We start from the raw sequence: 23,973 nt of genomic DNA on the forward strand, positions 1-23,973 counted from the left end.
AGAGACCAGCCTTGTTCTTATTGTTAACTGACTTTGAGTTGGCTTCGACTTATCATGACCTCAAGAATGAGACATCTCCAAGACACCCTAGCCTCAGTCATTCTGCTCAGGTCCTTCAGGCTCAGGGCCATGATCTCCTTGATTGAGTCTATCCATCTAGTATGCACTCTTCCTCTCTTTCTATTGCCTTCCACCTTTCCTAACATTATTGTCTTTGCTAGTGAGTCATGTCTTCTTATGATGTGGCTGAAGCATGACAGCCTCAGTTTAATCATCTTGGCTTCCAGGGAGAGCTCAGACTTGATCAGTTCCACAACTCATTTGTTTGTCTTTTTTGCTCTCCATTGTATCCTCAGCCCTCTTCTCCAGCACCACATTTCAATGTTCTTTTTTCACTGTCCAGCTCTCGCAGCTTACATTCTAATGGGAAATACTATGGCTGAAATGATCATAAATTCAGTGAAATGTCTTTGTACCTCAGGATCTTGTCTAGTTCTTTTATAGCTACCATCCCCAATCCCAGTTTTCTTTAAACTTCGTTACTGCAATCTCTCTTCTGATAAATTATTTATCCAAGTTATGGGAAATCTTTAACTAGTTCAGTTCCTCATCATCTAGGTTGAATTAATGTAAATCTTGCATGGTCATTATTTTTGTTTTCCTAATATTAAACAGTGGGCCTGCCTTGTCAGTTTCTTATTTGGCTTTCTCCCAGTTATGCATTGAAGTATTTTACTCCAAGTCTCAAGTCAAGTCTCAAGACTCTATATTGAACTTTCAAGTAGAGTCTCAAGTCCTTGCAAGAGCCTTTCAAGTCAAGTTTCAAGCTGAGTCAGAAGTCTGGGATCCACCTTTAACACACACAATAAAGAGGTGGTGGGGGTGGGGGGGCATGGAGTTTTGATAACTAGAAAATTAAGAAGACATTCCCAAAGGTAGGTAAAATAAATTATTGGACCCATCCAGCAATATATTATGCAATGGACTAGAGGTGGAAGGATCTGATTTTGAAAAGATTTAGAAGGCTCATCCAATGTGAAGCAAGGATAGGCTGCTATATCTCAACCCCTGTGTTTAATTTGTTTGCTATTTATGGATAAAGTTAAACCAGTAAGTCAGTCACTAAAAATATACAAGACTTGGGTTGAGTCAAGTCAGTGCATCATTTATTGCTGTGTTGAGTCCAAGTGGAGTCATTGAAGTGGCCTGTGTCTGATTTGAGTCTGAGTCAATCAACTCAAGTCTACATCACTGCTTTCTCTAGCAGTCATTCCAAGCCTCTGTCATTTTCTACTAGTATTACGGTGTCATCTGCATATCTTAATTTGTTGATATTCTTTCCATATGATGTTTCTGCATACAAATTGAACAGATAGGGTGACAGAATGAAGCCTTGTCTGACCCCCTTTCTGATTGGGATCAATACTGTTTCTCTGTATTCTGTTCTAACTGCTAAGCCTTTCCCGATTTGAATTAGATAATATAATTTTAATCTATGGATGTAGGGAATAGAAGGCTAAAGTCTTTATGGGGGGTTGATTTCTTTCATTTGTACCTATTTTGTATTTTCATTTGCAACTTTGAAGTTGCTTACAATAACTGCTAAGGATCAAGATTTCTGCAATCAAATCTTGCAGTGGTGCTTTGAAGAGAATATAAAATTTCAGGGGTATATATGAGGTACAGTATAAAATATGCACTATTGTTGCTGGTTTTATGGTTTAAAGAAAAGTTTATAGAAATCTGTAAATCATTTAAACATTTGCAACTCAGTTTGTGATATTCATTTCTAAGTGGTCACATAGGACCCAATGAAGTGATACACTAAGATTTTTTTGTTTGTTTTGTTTTTGTTAACATGGATGTCTCCAACTGTACAGGAGCTCACAAACAAGTCTAGTTAGACTTTAGCACTTTTAAGTCCCATTGATTTCAGTAATTATGTTTAGATTTTATCCATAAACAAGAAATATTGACCCATGTGAACGTCATGGGGCCACAGAAGGTGAGCCCCCATCCTCCCATCTGTTGAACCTGTCCTTACTGTTTCAGACCTTCCCACACTGACAAGAAGGGAGCTTCTATTCATATTGGCTTGAACATTCTGACAGAAAATCCATGCCAGATTCCCAGATGCCTAGACCTGGGTCTCAAGATCTGGCTTCTCTTCTCAGTTCCCCCATCTCATATTAAGAGCACTGCTATGAAACTTACATATACATTACATTGTGAAATCTTGCCCCATCACCACATCTGTCATTGCTCCCTCGGGCTGCTTTAGAGTAGCTACTGTAGATTATTTTCTTTCCAAAGCAAAGCTTGGAAAACTTTATTTGGCAGAACTACAAGTCCCATGTGTTCTGAAAAGCATTGTTTGTAAAGGTATTAAAAGGTTTGCTTTTTCTGTTCAGTGGAGAACCTGGAAAACTTTATTTCTAATCCAAGATTATTATTTTTATTTGTTAGAGTTTATTTTAACTATTTGAATTACATGCTCTGGGCAACTGTGTTTACATTACATCATATAATGTTATCATGATTAATGACACTACCAATCATTGCCCCTTTCTCACCTGACATCAACAAAAAGTGTCCCTAGGTGTAAGGGACACCTGGAATGCTCCTGACCTGGAACCTCTAAACCCGCAACATTTGGCTGCCTGATGCAAAGGACAAGATGGATCCTTGGTTTCTCTCCTTCCACCAACACCCATACTTAGACGCCAATTGGACTAGCCATTGAATCTTAGTTTATGATTGACAGTTGGACAGTGTCTTCCACCTCACATGAGACAGCAGGCTAGTTTAGAGAGTCAAGGAAAATTTGTATGGCCTAGGCAGGTTTGTCGTTTAACAGAAAGAGCAGTCAGGAGACTTAGGAAGAAATCTAGAAAGTTTCTACTGCTCACATCCATCACTTGAATCCTGAGATGATTGCCTCTTTTTGCCTAATGGCAGGACCAGCCCTGCTAACAAAGCTGGATTCCTGATTATATAGAACTTAGGCCTGAGACAGATAGGTCAAAAGGGGCATGGTGGTGGCGATACTAGGGTTCAGGAGCCCGCAGTAACTACATGCTCCCGAACTGTAGCATGTGTGGGTGCCACTATGATTGCATGGCCCCGCCTACACGGCGCATTGCACAGGACATGTCACCACGCTGCTGGAGGGCACTTATCACGCCCTACCAATGGCGCAAAAAGGAGCTCTGTTTCGGAGCTCCTTTTGGGCGTGTGCATCGTTGGCACAGCAACCAAACAGCTGCACCAGTGATACAGAAGAGAAAGGAGCTGCCCCTTTCTCCTCTTTAGCGCCAGGGTGTCCGGGGGCATGAAGCCCCACGGCCACCCCTTTGCCGCTTCTCCATGGCCCGGTAAAACGCCGGATTGGGGCCACAGGGCTGCCGGTGAGGCTGCCCTGGCCCCAATCCAGTGCGAAAAGGGGTGGGTGCAGGCTGCTCCTTTACAGAGAGAAAGACAGACAGGCACAGAAACAAAGATAAAGATGGAGTAGAAGTATTTCAAGGAAAGCAGTAAGCTGCTCTGATACTATGAAAGCCCAGTAAATTAATCCATCCTTGAGTGAGCAAATTACAAAAACACTCCCTATTGCAGTTAGGCTGTTATGCAACTTATGAAGTGTACCTTAAGGACATTTTGATCCTGTGTAATCTAACATGAAACAGGCTCTCCAATCAACAATTTGCAAAGTTTCTGTATTTTCTGGTCCCTGATTTAAGAACTGTCTTCCATTTCCATATTAGGTTTTTTTAAAAAAAAAATTAAGGAAATACTGTCAGGAATTTTAGGATGATGGCATCCGGAAATCCCAAATCCTCACAGTACATGTGGTGTAGCTTCTCTTGCTCTAAATGAAACAGTGGATACTTCCCAGGGAAGAACTAGCACTACCAACCCAAAGGCACTGTGCAATAGTTCTGTCATCCTTAATGGCTTTCTTTTCTGGCAATAAATAAAAAGAAAGCAACTTAAGGAAAAGACTGGAAGGTCAGAAAATGACAGAACCCCTTCCTCTGGCTCATATTTTATATTAGGAGCAATAGAAACAGCTGAAATGTTAGGTTGGCTGGTAAATGTGACAGGGCAGCAATGGAGACCAGGGTTTGAAGCATCACTCAGCCATGGAAATCCACTGTGTGACCTTAGGCAAGTCATATTCTCTCGGCCTCAGAGGAAGACAAAGGCAAACCCCCTCTGAACAAATCTTACCAAGAAAATGTCATGATAGATTTGCCTTAGGGTTGCCATAAGTCAGAAACATCTTGAAGGCACACAACAATTGTGAAACTCCCTTCCTTTTGGGTAATCAAAACTGTCAGGCCTTTGGCTTTTAAAACTGTTTTTCCATCTTCTTCTTTTTAAAAGAATGCTTATTTTCTTTTTGTTTTCTAAATTATTATTTTATTGCACATTGCCTGGGGGGGGGGGGGCTGGTGAACAGAAAAATAATATTTAAATGCTGCTGTTAGTTGTAACTGCCATTGTTTTTACACTGTTTGCCCTTTCCATAAGGATTGAGACCAACAGCTTGTTCCGAACCTTTTGCCAGCTGAATTGCCACTGCACATGAATGACTGAAGTCTCCTCCTCTTGTTTTCCCTGAAACATCCCCCCACCCAGTGAATGGAGGTCACTTCTTATCCTTAATCCCAGCCTGCAACGCCAATCTTTCCCTCTTTAATCTGCTGGAACAGCTGTGCTGTGATTGCATTGTGGATTATGAAATGCCCATTTCCCACAAAAACAGCTGCTTACTGGATGGACGGCATTTAATAATCACAGAGGAGCTTGAAAGAAGTGGGGTGGGGGTCAAGGTAGGAAGAGACTCGGAGAAGACAAAGAGAGAAGTAGAAGGGGAGACAGAATGAGTTTACTTATCAGGAACCATAGCTGGAAGATGGGGGAAAGCGAAGGCTATGTCAGAGTCATACTTCCAATGCAGACTGAAGATTAAACAGCAGCAACTGTAGAAACCTCCAGAAAGGTAATTTGTACAATTGGTGCTATTTTGGAAGATGACTATAATTCTGTAGGGTATTTGTGCCCTATTGTAGTGGGAAGAAGGAAGGAAGGAAGGAAGGAAGGAAGGAAGGAAGGAAGGAAGGAAGGAAAACAGACAGACAGACAGACAAAAGCAGGGGTATGGTATATAGAGAGTATGAGAGCAATGCCTCATCCCAAATTAGATTTCTGCTCCCCAGGTAAAAAAAATTCTTCAGCCCCCAAATTTCTAACATTGCAGTAACTTAACTTCAGATGATCATATAGACACACAGTTTAGACACCCAAAGAAGGCACAAGGGGTATGAGAAGACAAAAAATTAAGAATTCTATATTTGAAAGGTTTCAAATCTAGATTTTCACCATTGCAGTGCTAGAAATTTGCAGACTGAAGGAACATTTCATTGGGGGCAAAATTCTTATTTGGGGCAGTACCTTCATTTTGCCTTCTCTCCATAGCTGCATCCTATGGGAAGAAATGGGATCTCTTTCATATCTCCCCATCTGTTCTTTCTGTCTTTCATTGTGAAGTCCAGCAACTTGTTCTGATTCTGAAATAACGTTCTTGCACAGGATGTCTGAAGAAAAAATTGTGAAAAGCACTGGAGTGGAATGCAAAACCTTGTGGCTCTTGCAATAAAGATTGAATAGAATGTAGTATCATATTCTGCTCCAGTTACATTTTTTTTGGCAGAATTTCTGCCTTGGGTCAAAATTTAAATTAATATAATGAACCTCATGGAAGGAAAATTTCCTATCCTATTCTCCCCATAGCATCCCCCAATGCTGCAACAGTATTCAAGAAGACCACAGTCCTCAGGAGAGACTTTCTGGAAGTTCTAGGTTACTGTAAGGAAAAACAAACATTTTCTTCACACAACGATCACTGTTTCTATTTCTGCATTTCATTTCCCTCTAATCTGTTTCCCATTTCCTGCCCCATCCCAACCATATGTATGGCTGAATGTAACTCAGAATAAAACTTGTTGCATCTGATGAAGCTCTCACCATGATAAATTTGCTAGTCATTAAGGTGCAGGCAGGACTCTGTTGCTTTCACTGCCACAAAATAAGATGGTCTTGAGATTGCTTAAATACATCTCTCTTTAGATCCAAACCACTGTGGGTTTTTTGTTTTGCCAGTTTACAAAGTGTATATGGGTATGGCTAATAAAAAGGCATGTGTATATATTCAAAGTTGCCCTGTCTCTTTTCTCTTTGTCCCCTTCATTTTTTGGTGGAATGGAAGGTAGGGTGAAATCTTCTTTTTTGTTACAATGAATTAAAAAGATCTTGAGTCTATGTGCTGGAAACTGTTGCTCTTTTCTAAAGGCACCCTCCTCCCCAAATCTCTTGCCACAGGCATAATTTCTCATCCGTGGATGCTTAACTCCATGGATAAAGAATCAATGGGTATGAAGGGCTGACTGTACATTCAAATAGTGGTTGTATCTTCTGCTTGGAGGGGAAAATGCCTCTTTAAAAAGTATTAGTGTTAGTGTATCAACTATATACACAGTCATCCATGTATTTGGGGTTTGACAAGACATTGGCCTCAAGGAGTTTCCAATTTCACTTAAGATGGCAGAGGAATCATGAAGAAAGACAGAATAAAGTCAGGCTGGGGTCACATAATGGCAACACAGTGCCATATGAGCCTATTTCTAGCCAATTTTGCATTAGCAACAGGAAGTGGCAGATGGATAATACAGGATTTTTGTTGTTTGTTGTTATCCACTCTCAAATCGATCTTGACCCATTGTGACCCTGTAGATGAGACATATCCAAAACTCCCTGTCCTCCACTACTCTGCTTAGTTCCTGCGAGGTCATGCCCATAACCTCTTTTATAGAGCTCATCCATCTAGCATGCAGTCTTCCTCTTTTTCTGCTTCCCTCCACCTTTCCTAGCATTATCATTTTTTCCAATGAGTCGTGCCTTCTCATGATGTGGCCAAAGTACGACACCCTTTCTCTTGGCTTGCAGAGAGATTTCTGGTTTGAAGTGTTCTAGGGCCCGTTTGTTTGATTTCTTGGCTGTCTATGATATCCTCAACACTCTCCTCCAACACCACATTTCAAATAAACTGATTTTCTTCCTTTCCACTTTCTTAACTGTCCAGCTCTCTCATTCATACATAGTAACAGGGAATACAATGGCTTGTATGATTCTAACTTTCATGCTCATTTCTATATCTTTACATCTTAGAATCTTTTCTAGTTCTTTCATAGTTGCCCTCCCCATTCTTAGTCTTCTTGTGGTTTCTTGACTGTAGTCCCCACTCCGATCAGTGTTTGATCCTAGGTATGAAAACTCGTTTACTGTTTCTATTTTGTCATTGTCTAGTTTGAATATGTGTAAATTCTCCGTGGTCATTATCTTTGTTTTCTTTACGTTCAACAATAAGCCTGCCTTTGCACTTTCTTCCTTGATCTTTCTTAATAGGTGCTCTAGGCCTAGAAGCTGTCACTCTCTTACCAGAAAGAGAGGCAGGTGTTTTTTCAAGGGAGAGATGCATAACACAGGCACAAGCATCCAGTCCTCTGAAACCTTTTTCTTTACCATGGAACGTTGTCTTTCAAGACCCACCTGACAACCTCTTTTCCACCTTTGGGTGGTTCCTGTGGCATTATGAAACATTCTATGATTGCAAATTCTGCCTTGAGGCTACACACCTGTTTTATTGTTTCCACCATCATCCATGCTCTCTGTGTTTATCCTACTAGTCGAGGCATATTTAAAAAGAAAGCTTTTGTATAAGATTTTCTTTCTCTATCTTTCTCTCTCTCTCTCTCTCTCTCTCTGTGTGTGTGAGAGAGAGAGAGAATGGAGCCAGAAGTACTACTGGAAGAGAGATCTCATTGAATGAACCTGGAAAAATAGCTCAGTATCACTTTTCTTTGTTTGCTTGCTTAATATTACTGGCTATGTGTGTCTATGGCCATATTATTTACAAGGGCCTGGTAGAGCTAGTGCACAACTTTCTTCTCATGACAACTTCAGTGACTACCAATCTCTTTCTGGGAATAATTCAAAGTGCTGGTTATTATGTATTGGATTTTACAAGCTTGTGCACAAGTTATGTAAAGAACCAGCTGTCCTGGGTTTGAGATACACAGGGCAGGTTTTGTTTTTAGTCCCACTACCTTCACTGGAATATCTGCTTGGAACACAAGACAAGACCCTCTCAGTGGTTGCTCTTGGGCTTTGGAATTCCCTTTCAAGTGCAGCTAGGATGTCCCCTGCCATGATTAGCTCCTGATAAAGGGCTTTGAATAGATGGTTGGTATATTTTTTGGTAAATGAAATGATTTTTAAAATTGCTTTTAATTCAGTTGTGCCTTAATATTATAATTAGTCTATTTTTAAAATATTTCAATGTAATTGCTTTTATTTGTACTTTTACCCATATTGTAAGCCACATTAATTCTCTGTTCTGGCAGAATATAAATACATCCTAATGAGGCACATAACAAAACACACTCTCAGTTAAGAAAAAGGTGAGTATATATGGGGGCGGGGGAATAGACTGTAACATGGGAGCTAGAGGAAAAGTCAAAGCGATGGTATCAGTAAGTTTTGATGTTGCTGTTTCTCTCATGGGTGGAGCAATGAACACTGGCTCTCTGTTGGAGGCTTCTAGTGATGTCCATCCACCTCTTTGTAGCTTATACCTTTGCTAATAAATTCAAGCTTTCCAGGATGTCATGAGATGCGAATAGCCACCTTCCAGAGAAAGTCAAACTTGCACCCTACAACTTCTCACTCTTTGGAATATTCCAAAATTTCAAAGTATTTTCAGAGCAACTGAGAGCCAGTGCAAGAATACAGGGTAGCAGGGGCATCATGGCAGAGGGTGCAAGTGTACAAGCTGTCCCTGGTGTCACCCTAAGTGGGGTGACACCATGACCCTAGTGATGCCACTGCATTATGATAGAGAAATGGAGGTGCAAGCTTCTGCGATGCCACCACCACTGCCTCTTCAGACCAAAAGCTGCCAGCTCCAGCAGCTCCGTCTGTGCCTTCTGGCGGGGGCAGTACACTCCAAACAGGCCAGTTGGATGAAGGTGGAAGGTGCCACTCCTTTTCTCCCTGCTGACCCTCTGACATCCCCATCATTCCCACCACTGGCTCACTGGCCCTCCTCCTATCTCTCTGCCATATTGGTTGCAAGCAAACCTACTAAGTAGAGAAAGAGTGCCACCACCACTGTCATTCATGTCTCCCCACCATGGCAAGAAGAGTGGCTGAGACTGGGTGGAAAATGAGGCACCAGGGAAGGAGGGAATTGCTGGCACCTAGGTTCTATCTGAGAGATGGGTAAGACAAATCTCTGTGTTAAAAGCTTTTAATGGGCACCTCACACTTTTCCATAGTGAACCCAGAAGTTCCTTTATTAGCCAGTGAGCAACTAACAAGGGGAGAGGAGAGCAGGTGGAACATGCTGCTGCTTCAATCTGGGACCATGGGCAAGAAGCACAAGGGGGACAAGTATCCATATGAAGGGTACCTCCCTCCTCTCTTGCCACATAAGGCTTACCAACAGGGATGTGAGCAGATGTGTCTGAGTCTGAGACTAAGACTGACATAGAGACTGAGACAGTGGAAGGTGGTGGTCACTCTCTGTCCCTTTAGTAAGTGGACAAGACAGTGAGAAGGTAGGAGGTCTCTCATTCCTTAGACTAAGGTTTGTTTTTTGGTGGAAAGGAGTTCTGAAGGAAAGGAGGGAGAGGAGAGGTGGTTTGACCCAACATTCTCCACCACTCACACATGCACACACACACACACACAGAGAGAGAGAGAGAGAGAGAGAGAGAGAGCAAGGAAGGATGCTGGGGGGGAAAATTCCCCAAGCCCACCTAGGCTAGTCTAAAACTCTCCAGCATCTCACAGAGGAAAACAGGGGCATGCGGGGCCAAACAATATCATCAAGTGGTCAAGACGAGAAAAGTTATTAATGAGAAATAACATTCAAGCTAGGAGAGGCTGTGGAAGTTTGCTTTTGCCTGAACCCATTAGAAAGGGCAAAATTCAGCCCCTTGGACAGGTTCTTTAAATATTCACCACCAATATTCAGAGTATATCCACCACCCCACTAACACTGGTGCCACTAGGTGAGAACCAAAGAACTGCTGCCGGTCAGAGGAGACAATCCAGGGTCCCTTCCACATTAAACCATTATAGCACAATGATTCCACTTTACTGTCATGGCTGCATCGTGTGACTTAACTGAGTGCAAATTAAATTTGCACTTTGAATTCAGTTGGAGAAAGTGAAAGGAAGAGAAGAGAAACTTCTCATCATCATCCCACTTTTTAACTGCTTTAAAAATGTCATAGGACCTTATTGGACACATTTTTCTTCGTTATGGGCATGGGAAAGGGATGATCGAGGTCATGCGAGGCATTTTACTGCACACCAAAGTGTCCTCAAAATGACCCCATTCCATCACCTGGTGCCAAGCTATTCCCATTCAGGACTGAGGCACGTCCTTTGCCTCGGTCAGAAGTCTTCCGTTCAAGCCAAAAGATATGTCTCAGCACTGAATGGGAACAGCTTCACTCTGGGTGACAGAATGGGGCCATTTTAAGGACAATTTGGTGTGTGGTAAAATGTGTTTTCTCCCAGCCTTGCCCGGCTCCGAGCAGCCCCTTTCTGTACCCATAACGGGGGCAAAATGTGTCCAATAAGGTCCTATGACATTTTAAAAGCAATTAAAAAGTGGGATAATGATTAATCGGAACTGTCCCTGCCAAATTGGGGCTGTCACAAGTTGCATCTCTCCTATACTAGGTCCAGGCTGTGGCTTGGGTTCCAACTCAGAGTCCTCTTCTGTGTCCTTAGCCAGGCTAGGCATGACAGAATCATAGAGTTGGAAGAGACCCCAAGGGCCATCCATCCAACCCCCTGCCATGCAAGAATATACAATCAAAGCACCCCTGGCAGATGGCCATCCAGCCTCTATTCAAAGACCTCCAAAGAAGAAGACTCTATCACTCTCCAAGGGAGTGTGTTCCACTGTTGAACAGCTCTTACAGTCAAGACATTCTTGCCAATGTTTTGCTGGAATCTCCTTTCCTGTAGTTTGAATCCCTTGCTCTGTGTCCAAGGACTTTATCGGACAAATTTTCCCCCGTTATGGGCAGGGAAAGGGGACGCTTGAAAAAATATATTTTACTGTATCCCAAAGTGTCCTCAAAATGGTCCCAATCTGTCGCCTGGCACCAAGCTGTTCCCATTTAGGGTAGAGCTTGCCTCAGCCCTGAATGGGAACAGCTTGGCGCTGGGTGATGGAATGGGGCCATTTTGAGGATACTTTGGGGTGGGCTAAAATGCATTTTTTCTTGGCCTTGCATGGCCCCATCGTCCCCTTCCCATGCCCATAATGGGGGGGAAATGTCCTGTAAGGTCCCTAGTCTCTGAAGCTGCAGAAAACAAGCTTGTTCCATCCTCAACATGACATCCCTTCAAATATTTAAACAGGACTATCAAATCTCCTCTTGATCTTATCTTCTTCAGGCTAAATATACCCAGCTCTCTAAGTCAATCTTCATAGGGAATGCTTTCCAGACCTTTCCCCATTTTGGTTGCCCTTCTCTGGACATGCTCCCACTTGTCAATAACTTTTTTGAATTGTGTTGCCCCAAACTGGACACAGTATTTCAGGTGAGGCCTGATGAAAGCAGAATAGAGTGGTATTATTACTTCCGTCAATCTAGACACTGCCTGTTTCTTTCTTGCAGATGGAGCTTCAGAAGTTCCTTCCCTGGCGCCGTGCTCTTTTGGCTGTGTTTCTGAACCTGCTGGCCCTTGGCCTTTCTACCACATCCTTACTGGGCAGTTATTGGTGCGTTGGGACCCAGAAAGTTCCCAAGCCTTTATGTGAGAAGACAAAGAGCACCAACTGCATCGGTGTCCCCATGCCTCCTGAAGGTTTCATTGGCAATTCATCATTTCTGGCTCAAGATGTGGTGCACTATAGCTGGGAGACAGGAGATGATCGTTTTACTTTCCAGTACTTTCACACAGGGATGTGGCTTTCCTGCGAGGAGAACATAGAAGGCCCAGGTAATAGCTCCAGATGAGCAAAGCCAAGAGCCTTTCGGTCTTTTTGTTCATTTTTGCTGTTGAAATTTCATGTCACAATTTTATCAATAACATCCACTTTATTCATAGGTTCCTCTTAGCGATGCGAAGGCTAAGAAAAAAATCACGGGTGTGGACCTATAAATTTGTATTAATATACATTTCTGTTCCCTCCACCCAAAGCTAATTGCCTAATAGGGAGACTTTTATATAAGAAAAAGTACAGTACTGGATCACTGCAATTCCTAGTCTTGGTATCCTTTTCTCATGTCTTATTATGGGAGTGAATGCCTTTTATTTGCTTCTATGGAACACTAGAACAGACAAAAATAATTTTCCCTATTTTAATCATGTTGATGGTTTCTCTTTCTTTCTTTTTTTAAAATAGTTTTTGCCTGCTCCCTTTAAAGGCAAAACCAAAGGGATTCCTTACAGCTCTGGACCTTGTAGCTCAATTTGTTACAAAAAAAATTAAAAAGGAAAAAGGAAATTCAGTCTGTAGTTATTATCTGACTGAACTGTACTTTTAATATACCAGACATGATGATTTTACTTCAAACAAAATTCTATATTATGGATATAATTCAGTCTGCAGACTTAAAGTAACAAAATGATACTCAATCTGTAATGGATACTAATATCATTTCTCTCTCTCTCTCTCTCCTTTCTTTTTTTAAAATTCCAAAACTCCCAATGGCTTCAAAACTTTCTGGAAATTTTACACCTTTAATTCCTCTGACCTTTTCCTCTGTTTGGTAGTTGGCTGTTTGAGGAATCTGTTCTTTTGTGTTCATGAACTTTGATGGTTATGCACTTTTAGCTCCTTAGGATGGGTTTGGTGCCAATCCAATGATAAATCTGGTGGAATAAGCTTCCTACTGAAGGTTTTCTTTACCATGCAAAACTACCCTGTCCTATGGATGGAAATCAGTCTGGAAAACCAGTATAGCTGCCATGTTGCTACAGCAGAATAAGTCTACATAAGAACACATTTCATATCCCAGTTTGGAACCTTTTTATTTTATTTTATTCTGCTTTATTCTACAGGATTTCTGTATCATCTCTCAGCCCACAAGGGCCCCTGAGGCAGTGAACAAATAAAAACGAATTACTGTAAAACAATTGATTTAAAAAAAAAATTAAAATACTCTTTAAAAACTCCTAAAAACATTCTAAAAACAATCTTAGAACCTAGTTTGGAAATTGTTAAAACAATTTCAGACCTTGAATGCTATGTGGAACAGCATTGTTTTGGCTGCCTGCCTGAAGCTTAAAAGAAATAGGGGCAGCCTAACTTTTACATCAGGCAGAGAAAAGAAAGCTCCCAGCCTTAAACATATTGCCATAGGGAAATATGGTATATAACAAAGACAGTAGGGTCTGAGCTGATTCTAAGGAAAGAATAGTTAATAATATATGAAAAATGATTGAAAAGTGTGTTTCTTTTGTGTCAGGGAATCTTGCCACGGAGAATCATTGACTGATGAGAATCTTTGCATTTCCTTTCCAGGAAATATCATTTCCTGCACAGAACATAATAGAATACTTAGGCCAAAACTAACAAAATGAATTCCAACAGAGATAAATGTGAAGTACTTCATTTAGGCAAGAAAAATGAAATGTACATATACTGTATAGAATGGGTGACACTTGGCTTGAAAGGAGTACATCCAAAAAGGATCCTGGGGTCTTAGTAGACAACAAGCTAAACATGCAATTCTTGGCTGCATCAACAAGAGTGTAGTGTCTATGGCGGGTTACAGACCGCCCATTTGGGGCGGCATGCACCCACCCCTTTCCCCGCTGTATTGGGGCCTCAGCTGCCAGACCGGCAGCCTCCAAGGCTCCGATCTGCCGCTTTCCAGGCTGCGGGGAAGCTGCAAAAGGCCGCTTCCCTGCGGCCTGGAAAGGGGTGTCCTTGGGGCTTCAAGCCCCAAGGACACCCGGCAATGGCAGGGAGGAGGAGAAAGGGGCCACTTGGCCCCTTTCTCCTCTGCATCGCTGGCGCAGCCGTCTGAAGGCTGCGCCCAGCGACACAAACCCAGAAGGAGCTCCAAAACAGAGCTCCTTCCGGGGTCGCGGAAAGGGCACCCTAGGTGCCCTGTCGTGGCCCAAATACATCACAACCGTGCCGCCTCGTTTGGAGGTGGCATGGTCGTGACGTAGTGATGGCGATGGCCGTGTGGAACGGCCGCCACCATTTTCTACACGCAGAGCACATACTAGGGTTAGGGGGGTGCAGAAGCTCGTCACGTACTTTAAGGCCCGTTTGTAACGGGCCAAAGTGCATGTTTGCAGATTTATGAGCAATTTTGCACAAATCTATGTGCAAATTTTCTGCAGAATAAGTCTTACACAGATTTTAAAAAAAAACACTGCAGCAAGAAAATAGCTAAATTTACTCAGTGCTTCCTTTAAGAATGAAATTAGCAAAGAACTGCATCCTTAGCTGGTGCTGTTATTTTCTGCACATTGTGCAGATGCTCAGCTGATTGTAAGAATTAAAGTGTATGTGTTGGAATTCAGTCTCATGAAGGTAATGAGACTGGTAGAAATACCCTTTTGGAAGTTACTGAACTAGCAACTTATGCCCTGATCTGAGGCCAAGATCTGAGCTTGGAAATGTACGATTCTGGGAGTTGTAGTCCAGGGAAAGAACTTTTCCAAGCTCTGCTTAAGAGATGCCATTCTGTTTTTCACTAATGAAAAGGGATGATTTCATGCAATTTTTCTCAATTCAGTGTTTTGTTTTGTTTTGTTTTGTTACACAGTGTAACATGGGAACCAAAGGTCTGACTATAGAACATTCTATAGTCTCTGACATCCATAGCAAAATATCTATAATATATCTAGAAAAGATCAGCCTATGAAACCCTAATGTGAAGTAATAATACTCTGGAAGCATTTCCACTAAAAGCAACACAGTTCCCTAACAGGCATAAGATCAAAATATGAGTCAGCAGAGTCAGTTTTATCCAATCTCCCATGAAGTGGTACATAGGACTGTGCAGTTGTGGCTGAATGGGGAGGAATTCTGGATACCAAAGACCTAAATAGAATGATACAAAGGGATTCAGAGAGATTAGTGTTGCAGGGAAAGTAAAGAAACACAACATTGTATTGGGCTAGAGAGGACAAAGTAACTTTAAAAAGCAAACCTTTATAATCTGTAGAGTCAAAGGCCTGAAGAGCAATGTAGTTAAGGAGGATTTTGCAACAGAGGATATGCAGGGCAGAAACATCTTTATCAGCTGAGAGAAAATCATAAGTAGACTCGGCAATCATCTGCACTGCATATACTGGACTGTATACCCTCCAACACTTCATATATAAAAACCTGGACACATGTGGTTGAACAACATCAGAATTTGATCAAGATGGGGAAAATTATTAATGAAGAAGCACCCACAAATTACAAGATGCTGCAGCATTGCTTTCTAGAAAGCTATGGCACTACTTGCCCTTTGCATGGAGAGGGCAGTGAAAACAAGAGAGGAAGGCAGTGGAGGTATATGTCACCATTGCCTTTCAGAGCTTGAAAATTCTTTGGATTTGCACAGAGATTCATAGAATCTCCAAGCCAGTGTGGCCACTGATTATACCAGCTGGGGGATTCTGGAAGCTGTAGTATAAAAGAATAACTTGGGCCCCACTGTCTTGCATGTAGAGCTTTTCATTTATGGTCCAGATGAGCCAAGAGCCTAGAAGAATTTCAGCAATACTAGATTCAAACATTTATGTTTCAACTTCACGCCATCTTTTTTCCCCCCTTTCAGATGAGACATGCCGCAGCTTCATTGAACTTTGCCCTCCAGTAGAAAGAGGTAAGAGTGAGAGTTTATGTTGGACTACCATGGGCCAATGCAAGCTTTAAGAATGGGCACAACTCTGCAGCAAAAACCACATTGTGAATTAGTTGGACTTTTGCTGTTACAAAATGTTATAGTCTGCATATGGAGGTGTCCCATTCCATGTCCAGATGCTAAATGAACTGGAAGTTGAATCTTTCTTCAAAACTGGTGATAGGATAGTATTTCCACCATGCCTGAAGGAAGTGCAGGATTAAGAGGGACCGTATAGGCAACTTGGCAGAGAGTGTGTGCCTCCCAATGCATGCCACTAGGGCAATTACCTCACTCTGCCTGATGATGATGAACTGTTTCATGATACACTTTTTTGATTGATTGATTGATTGACTGATTGATTGATTGATTTCACCTGAAAAAAAGATTCAAACTTCCTTCCCTATGCTAACCACCATTCCAATGGAAGTAAGTATTTTTCTTAATGACAAACTGAGGCTGTTAAAATTCCCAGAGTAGTTTCCAAGGCCAGGCAAATACTAAGGTATCCCTACTCAGCAGGGCACAAGTTCATCTCTTATGAGAAGCTGATGAAAACCTCTGGGCCATTAGGATGCCGAAAGGTCATCTAACCTGAATTTGAAAGCTTCTCCCTATCAGTCACCTTTCATTGCTCAGGGGAATGTGAGACTATTCGCTATGAACAAGAACAGTCCTGCTCTGTTTCATACCATTCAACATTTCACAGATGAGAAGCAAGACACATGTGGCCAAGTGGGACAACAGGGGATTAATTGGGACTATCCCTGCCAAATTGACATAGTTGGAAGGTCTGCAATTTGTGTGTCAGGAGGCAAATACAACATATCATCCATGTGTAGCAGACAACCTGGGGCCTTAGTACTGAACATCCAGGCTTTGCTGCCTGCTGGACTGTCAGATCAGGAAAGCATCTGTCAGGCAGCTGTGTGCAAATTCAGCAGGTCTACTAATTTAATCTTTCACCTTTTATTCAGTGAGGACAGGAAGAAGAGAAGAGATTTCTGTGCTGTGTGGTTGTAATCCTGGCTGACTTGTGTGTTCTGCTTGCACACAACAGGCATCCTCTGGTTGTCCCTTGGCTCAGAGATAGTGTACATATGCTTACTGGTGATTAGCTTCATCCTCCTCCTGCTGGACATGTTGTACACAGGAAATCCAGTATGTGGCCTGAAACTCAATGCCTTTGCTGCCGTCTCCTCTGTATTGTCAGGTGAGAGCTTTCAATGGAGCATAGAGTGACCATTGGTCCTATTTCACTTAATAGACCTTTACTTCATTGGCTGTCCAAGGATAATCCTATGTTTGAAGGTTTCCTTTACTTGAAGAGATTTCCAGACCAAATAAAAGAATCATAGGAAGGGAGAGAGAGAAGCCTTGAAGGTACATGTTTATAGGTCACTTTGTGACAGTTTTCTTCAGTATTGATAGATATATTGTAGATTTCATTTCTGGTAATTAATTTCCAGGTCCTAAGTAGATCCTATCTGATCTTAGATGCTAAGCAGGGTCATCCCTGGTTGGTACTTGGATGAGAGATCACCAACAAATACCAAATGCTGTAGGCTATATTTCAAAGGAAGGAACTGGCGAAACCACCTCTTGAGTATTCCTTGCCTACAAAAACTGTCTGAAATTCATGGGGTCACCATAAGGTGACAGGCAACTTAAAGGCACATAGCCACACAATTAATTTCTACCTTTGCAATGTTACATTGTGTGTGCAAATTTTATGCAAATAAGTGTTCTCTCGGGGTGATATGCAAGTGCGTTCGCCCAAATGTTGTGTGGATGAGGAAGGTGTTTTATGATGGAAACTGGAAGCAATCATTAAAGATAGCAAAGGCAGGCAGAGTCATATTTTCCAGAATAACAGCTGAAAATCAGAAGGCAATAGAAGTATGCAACTGTGATAGGTGAAATATAATGAAATAAAAAGAGAGGAAATGGGAAAGATGCCAGAAGATTAAAAGGGAAACAAGAATGACTTAGCGAGCTTCAAGTCATAGAAGCATTTCCTAAATCTTCAAATCTGGAAAAGACCTTCATTATGAATGGGGAGGGAGGGAGAGGCAATGTGTCTCTCCCATCTTAACTGTGACTTGAGGTGGGTTAATTTTTTTCCCTTTGCTTTCACTGTAGGCCTCCTTGGAATGGTGGCTCATATGATGTACAGTCAAGTTTTCCAAGCAACTGTTAGCCTGGGACCAGAAGACTGGAGACCTCACAACTGGGACTATGGTTGGGCTTTCTAGTATGTACAATCTTTCTTATTTAAAATATGTCTATACTACTGCTCTTCAAATATTGCCGTAGAGCTTGGGAAATATTACGTTTTTGGAATACATCTTCCCAAATCCCTGGCCTTTGCTGGCTGGGTAATTGTGTGCATTTTGATCCAAAAAGTAACTTTTTACTCTAATTTTCTGTTCTGATTTTGTGCTTTTTCTGCTCTAATTATAGCCTCTTATCTGTTGGTCTGCCTGTGGTTTACCACTGCAGATGGTCTTCCAACATCTTGGATCTAGGCCCTGTACCTGAGCCATCCTCTACCTGGAGAAGGCAGGTGCATAATAGACCAAAGTCAATTGATTTTATGAAGCAAATAAAAGGACGGTGCCTTTTCCTTTTCCATGCACAAATACTGATTAGACTGGCAGCTGAGTCTTAATTCATCACTGACACTCTGTTGCCTGAGACAACAGCCTCACTGTGCCTAATGTTAAGGCTCACCTTGACAAGGATAGAACATGGGACCTTGTGCATATAATCTATTACCCTTAATTATGATTTTTTGTCAAAACTGGTCTCGGGTAGTAGACCAGTCAAACCACTTCTTTACAACATCCCCATGTTGTAAACTGTTTTGCAAAACAAAGTACCAACACTTGGGAAGGGGAATCTTTTTTAACTGCGGCTCCTAGAACCCCCCACATAGTGATGATCAGGGGAGAGGCAGTGTGGCATAGTGGTTTCAGTGTTGGACTATGACTTTGAGGACCAGAGTTCGATTGCCTGTTCAGACATGAAACCCACTGTGTGACCTTGGGCAAGTCACATGCTCCCAGCCTCAAACTTTCTCTGAACAAATCTAGCCAAGAAAACCCTCTGATAAGTTTATCTTAGGGTCCTGAAAAACTACTTGAAGGCACACAACAACAAGGAACGACAGAAACTACCAAAAATAATTCTTCTAAATTCTACAAATTCTTGCATACTGAAGTTGGTTCATAGCCAGGGGCAATATTTGTGCTTGTAAACCTCCCTTTGGTCACCTATATTCAAGGGACATAATCTACAACAGCTGTTGTATGACTTCAATCCCCTCTAGAAAATTCTATTTTGCTTACAAGTCTTCCATTCCAAGATGTTGGTTTTCCTGCAGTGTTTCTGTCCATTGTCATTCCATTGATGACTCATCCCTTGTCTGTTAATATGCTGTTAGGGACAAAGACCCTGAGGCTTTGCATTGGTTCTGTTTCTGTGCACTTCAGGGCTAGCAGCCAGGGCTGGCAATTTGCTTAATGTCTTGGGGCCATGGTTAATTTGTGGATTTACTTGCATGATTTGTTTCCCATTATTTTCACAAACCTGGAAGATGGCAAAATAGGAGATGAAAATGAGGGATGTGCAAAACTCTACACAGAGGTAGAATTTGTTACAGTGGTTACATGTTAGACATATTTCCTTGGAAAATGTTTAATTCTTTGGGTTTCTACTGATTTCAATGTGCCACCACCTCCTCCTTTACATCACCTTTCTCCCAGCTTTTGACATTATTCAAGCCCCACACTTCTTATGTATGCACACATGTACATATGTAAATATTTAAAGTATTTTAAAGTCCAGGTGTGGCTTGCATATCATTAATGAAAGATGATCCCCGCTTGTCAATTTACAGTCTGAAAAAATATGGCACAAAAGGAAAAAGCAATGATGAGGAAGGAGGGGGGGAAAGCAAGCCTTTTTTAAAAAAGCAGGGATAGTGGAATGTTTTTGCTTGAATGTTTCTCCCTTGTGCTTCAGGCTGTTAGAATGATGTCGATGGTAACAGGTAAGGCAGTAACGCAATGAAGTGTATCATCTATGCTTTGCTCACAGGCTTTGCTCTCTATATTTACTGAACTCATTACACTTGCCTCCCATTTTTCACCTAAGATATTGAAAGCTGCATAGTGGTTCTCCCACACACTGCTTTATCCCCCACACAAAAGCCCTTTCTGGAAGGCTGGGTTAAGGGGTGGCGACTGGCCCAAAATCACCCAGTGAACTTCACAGTTGACTAGGGATTTGAACCTACAGGTCAACAGGCATTGGGTTCAGGTGCCAGTTTCTACACTGGGACTAGAGATGGGAAGGCCCAAAATAAAACTGGAAAAATTAGGGGGGAAATGTTTTTTTCTGTTGGTTTTTTTCCCCTGAAGCCTCCCCCCCCCTGCAAAAAAAAATTGGAAAAATTGAAAAAATGAAGAAAACTTATTATGGAATGTTTCATTTTAGCATAATACCTTTAAGACAATGCGTTTGTATATTCTGCAAATCATTTCTAAAACTAACTACAGTATCAGATTATTCTAATTTCTGTGCACTGAATGAGGACAAGCAAATCCTAGGTTACAAACTGAACTCTCCAATGCAAGAGCAAGATGCATTTCTCCTTTTTGGGGGCACTGAAAGAATCTGGTCTATGTTTGGAAACACACTAAATCAAGAAATGAACTGATGTGTGAAAGGGTAGAGAAGCTTCTTTTAATCTGGGTACACCTTCTGTTTTTAGACATCCATTATAACTGTGATGATGACAAACATAACAAAGCAGAAGCAGAGACTGAAACTGATACTGATAACCAGGACTACATTCACACTGCAGAAATAATGCAGTTTGACACCACTTTAACTGCCATTGCTCAGTGCTATGGAATTCTGGGATTTGTAGTTTTATGAGACATTTAGCCTTCTGTGTCAGAGAGTTCTGGTGCCACATCAAACTACAATTCCCAGGATTTCCTAGCACTGAGCCATGACAGATAAAGTGGTGTCAAACTGGAATATTTCTGCAGTGCAGATGCAGCCCAGAGCTCAAAAAATAATCTGATTAAATTCCATGTCTATTAATTGAGTCTTAGACCCTCCTCCATTTCAAACACTCCCCCCCCCCCATTCTTTTTAAGGGAATGGGTGCTTTATGTCTATTTGATACTGTGGCGATGAAATATAAATAATTTTTTCATTACTAATGTTTATTATTTCTTCTGTGGTTTAAGGTTTTTACTTTTATTTTTTTATTTTTTGCCTGCTCCACATAAACTAGCAAAACCAAAGTTCAGGAGATTATTACTCCATTTGTTACATATAATTGTTTAAAAAAATAAAAGTAAATTCTGTTTGTAATAATTGCTAGAAGACACATTATTTTAATATACCAATTGTAGTAATTTTATGACAAATCAATTTGTACATAGTAATATTTTATATTCCTAAAGTAACAGAGTGACTTGCAATTTGTATAAGTGCTAATGTTGCATTTTTTTCAATTTTTCCCAGAAAAAAAACATGTATTTTTTCATGGCTTCAAATTTTCCAGAAATTTTACATCTCTAACTGGGATCCTCCCTGAACTGCATTGATTGCCAAAAAGAGAAACAGAAAAAACTAAAAATGGGACATTTGCCAAAAAAAAAAAATGTTAAAGAGTGTGAAATGGATCTAAAAGGTGAATTTCCTCTCCTCCAGGATTCTTGGAGGGGTAAAGCACCTTTATTTTTGGCCGTGAAAAGGGCAGCCCAGCAATGATGGAGGGGGCTGAGGCCACAAAAACATCTGGGAAAGGGGCTGCACTTTGCCTGCCCATGCTCCAACCCTTATGCAACACTGCCTGTCCCATCCTGCCAAAATGGCCAAGCAGTAAGAATCTCCATCTTCATTGCTACATCCCCATAATGTATCAATGTGAATAGTCACCTCTCCATCTCTCATTCTCTATGCTTCTCTTTTTCAGTATGGCCTGGGCTTCATTTACTTGTTGCATGGCTTCTGCAGTCACAACTCTGAACACATACACCAAGACAGTGCTGGCATTCAAGCGCAACCATGAACTAGCCTGTGATGGGAGCTTCACAATAGACCAGGCCCAACACTGCCAATACTTCTTGCCACCTCAGTACCATCATCACCACAGAGAACAAACCAGTGGCTTCTACCCGCATCGAGAAAAACCTCTCCACTCTATCTCTGAGGGTGTTGATTTTTACTCTGAGCTGCAGCAGAAGGTGCTACAGAGGGAGCCTGACCTGGAACTGAATGAGGTCTTGGGAAAGTCAGTTGGAGAAGATCCATGCTAGGGCTGACAGAAATGTTTAGCAGGGCAGTCAAAACGAAAATGACCTCTAAACAAAAATGTTAGCCATATGTGAGCATCTGGCTTCTATTCACTCAGCCAGGGAACTGGAACTGGTGGCAAGTAGTCACTGTCGTTGATGTACCTGGCCATAAGAACATAGGAAGCTGCCTTATACTTTGCAAATAACAAGAAGCCAGGATTCCCAACTTATCTTAATCTACTGTAAGAATGAGGCAACTAGCTTCATTCTTTGCTTCATTCAAATGGGCAAAACAAACAAATGAAATGAAACTGAGCTTCAGCAGACATCCAAACTTGGCCTTCTGGTTTATTGTTCCCAGGGAAGCCAGGATTTCTAAGCTAACAAAAAGTTGAAATTTGTTCCTGGTTTATGAACCTGACATGTTTGGGGACAACAAACCAAGACCCCAGCTGTAACTATCACACAAATCTTTCTATACAGTTTGTTTAGTCAGCTTGTCTGAAGTAGGAATGAACAAGCTGTGTGCACCAGTAAACCAAGACAAGTCAATCATTCTGGTTTATTGTTATCTGCAAATGCAGCCACCAAGTCATATTACTGGTCTGTCTAGTTCAATATTATCCACATAGACTGGTAGCATCTCTCCAAAGGGAGCTTTCCTGCCATTATGAACAGCAGGTGGGATACACCCAATTTAGTTTGGTACTGTAACAAGAGCAAATATGCCTCCCCTCCCATATGTCATGGTCCCAATCCTATCTATCCCCATCCAGTGTTGGCTATTCAATTTTAATATATATCAGACAACAAGGGCTAAAGGTGTTTGGTTTGACCCTGCAATATAGCTCCAACCCATACCTACTGCATAGAAGAAACTGGTAGATAGGAAAACAGGGAAGTCACCCCAAGCAGATGCAAAGAAGACTATAATATGCACAGGAAATGAATGAATCAGAGTTGCACTTCATTTTCCTTCTTTAGAGAAATATACTGGATGGGAGAGGGGAAGGGAGATTACATCTGGATGCCAAAGAGGAATTCAAATGGGCATTTCTGCCTTAGATTTGGAAAGGTCCACTCTGACTAGTTTGATTTGTTCAGACATCACTGAGTTCAGAATAAATCATGCATGTTTAATAAAAGACTGAGCCTTTGAATGAGTTTGTACACTCTGCTGAATGATTCTTGGTTTATTTCACAGTTTCTAACCATAAAAGGTTTTGTGAGATTTACATCAGAGTTTGGCAAGGAGAGGAAAATGAAAAGCAAATGTATACCATAAACTTATCACAGGGCCCTTTCCAACTGTGCAATTATATCACTATGATTCAACTGACATGGCAATATGCTATGGAATTCTGGGATTTTAGGGCAAAGTATTTTACAATTTTCAACCAGAATGCTGTAGTGCCTCACAAAACTACAAACCCTAGGATTCTATAGGATGCAGTTATTATAATGGAATCATAAAGCTATAATTGTGCAATGTGAAAAGGCCCTTAGTTGGCATCAATCTAAAACATTCACGTAAACCCTCTGGTAAAGCAGGGCAGCTCCTAACTGAACAAAAGGAAGTGAGGAGGTCTCACCTGTGTAATTCTCCTACATTTTTCTTTAATCCAGTCTCATTGCAAAGGCAGCCAGGCTCTTATCTCAACTCCCTTCCTCAAATTACTTCAATATCATTCAGTCCAGGTGTG

General features: G+C 41.5%; 1 protein-coding gene across 1 annotated transcript; it reads left to right on the forward strand.

Annotated features, from left to right (window-relative positions):
• The first annotated feature begins 4,850 nt into the window (after window positions 1-4,850).
• On the forward strand, window positions 4,851-23,417 carry LOC149312021 (germ cell-specific gene 1 protein-like). Its single transcript, XM_089523794.1, has 6 exons — window positions 4,851-5,005; window positions 11,766-12,090; window positions 15,885-15,932; window positions 17,011-17,163; window positions 18,093-18,204; window positions 21,949-23,417. The coding sequence occupies exons 2-6, from the start codon at window positions 11,766-11,768 to the stop codon at window positions 22,289-22,291; spliced, it is 981 nt and encodes a 326-aa protein (XP_089379920.1). The 5' UTR covers window positions 4,851-5,005; the 3' UTR covers window positions 22,292-23,417.
• Window positions 23,418-23,973: the final 556 nt, after the last annotated feature.

This window comes from Sceloporus occidentalis, unplaced genomic scaffold (assembly GCF_023333645.1).
Source record: "Sceloporus occidentalis isolate IW3139 unplaced genomic scaffold, rSceOcc1.0.p SCAF_5, whole genome shotgun sequence".
Taxonomy (NCBI): Eukaryota; Metazoa; Chordata; class Lepidosauria; order Squamata; family Phrynosomatidae; genus Sceloporus; species Sceloporus occidentalis.

Excerpts from the sequence above, each read along its gene's own strand:
- LOC149312021 (XM_089523794.1), top strand. The coding sequence starts at position 11,766 with ATGGAGCTTCAGAAGTTCCTTCCCTGGCGCCGTGCTCTTTTGGCTGTG. Across the intron at positions 12,091-15,884 it reads GGAGAACATAGAAGGCCCAG|ATGAGACATGCCGCAGCTTC; the intron begins GTAATAGCTCCA and ends CCCCCCTTTCAG. Across the intron at positions 15,933-17,010 it reads TTGCCCTCCAGTAGAAAGAG|GCATCCTCTGGTTGTCCCTT; the intron begins GTAAGAGTGAGA and ends TGCACACAACAG.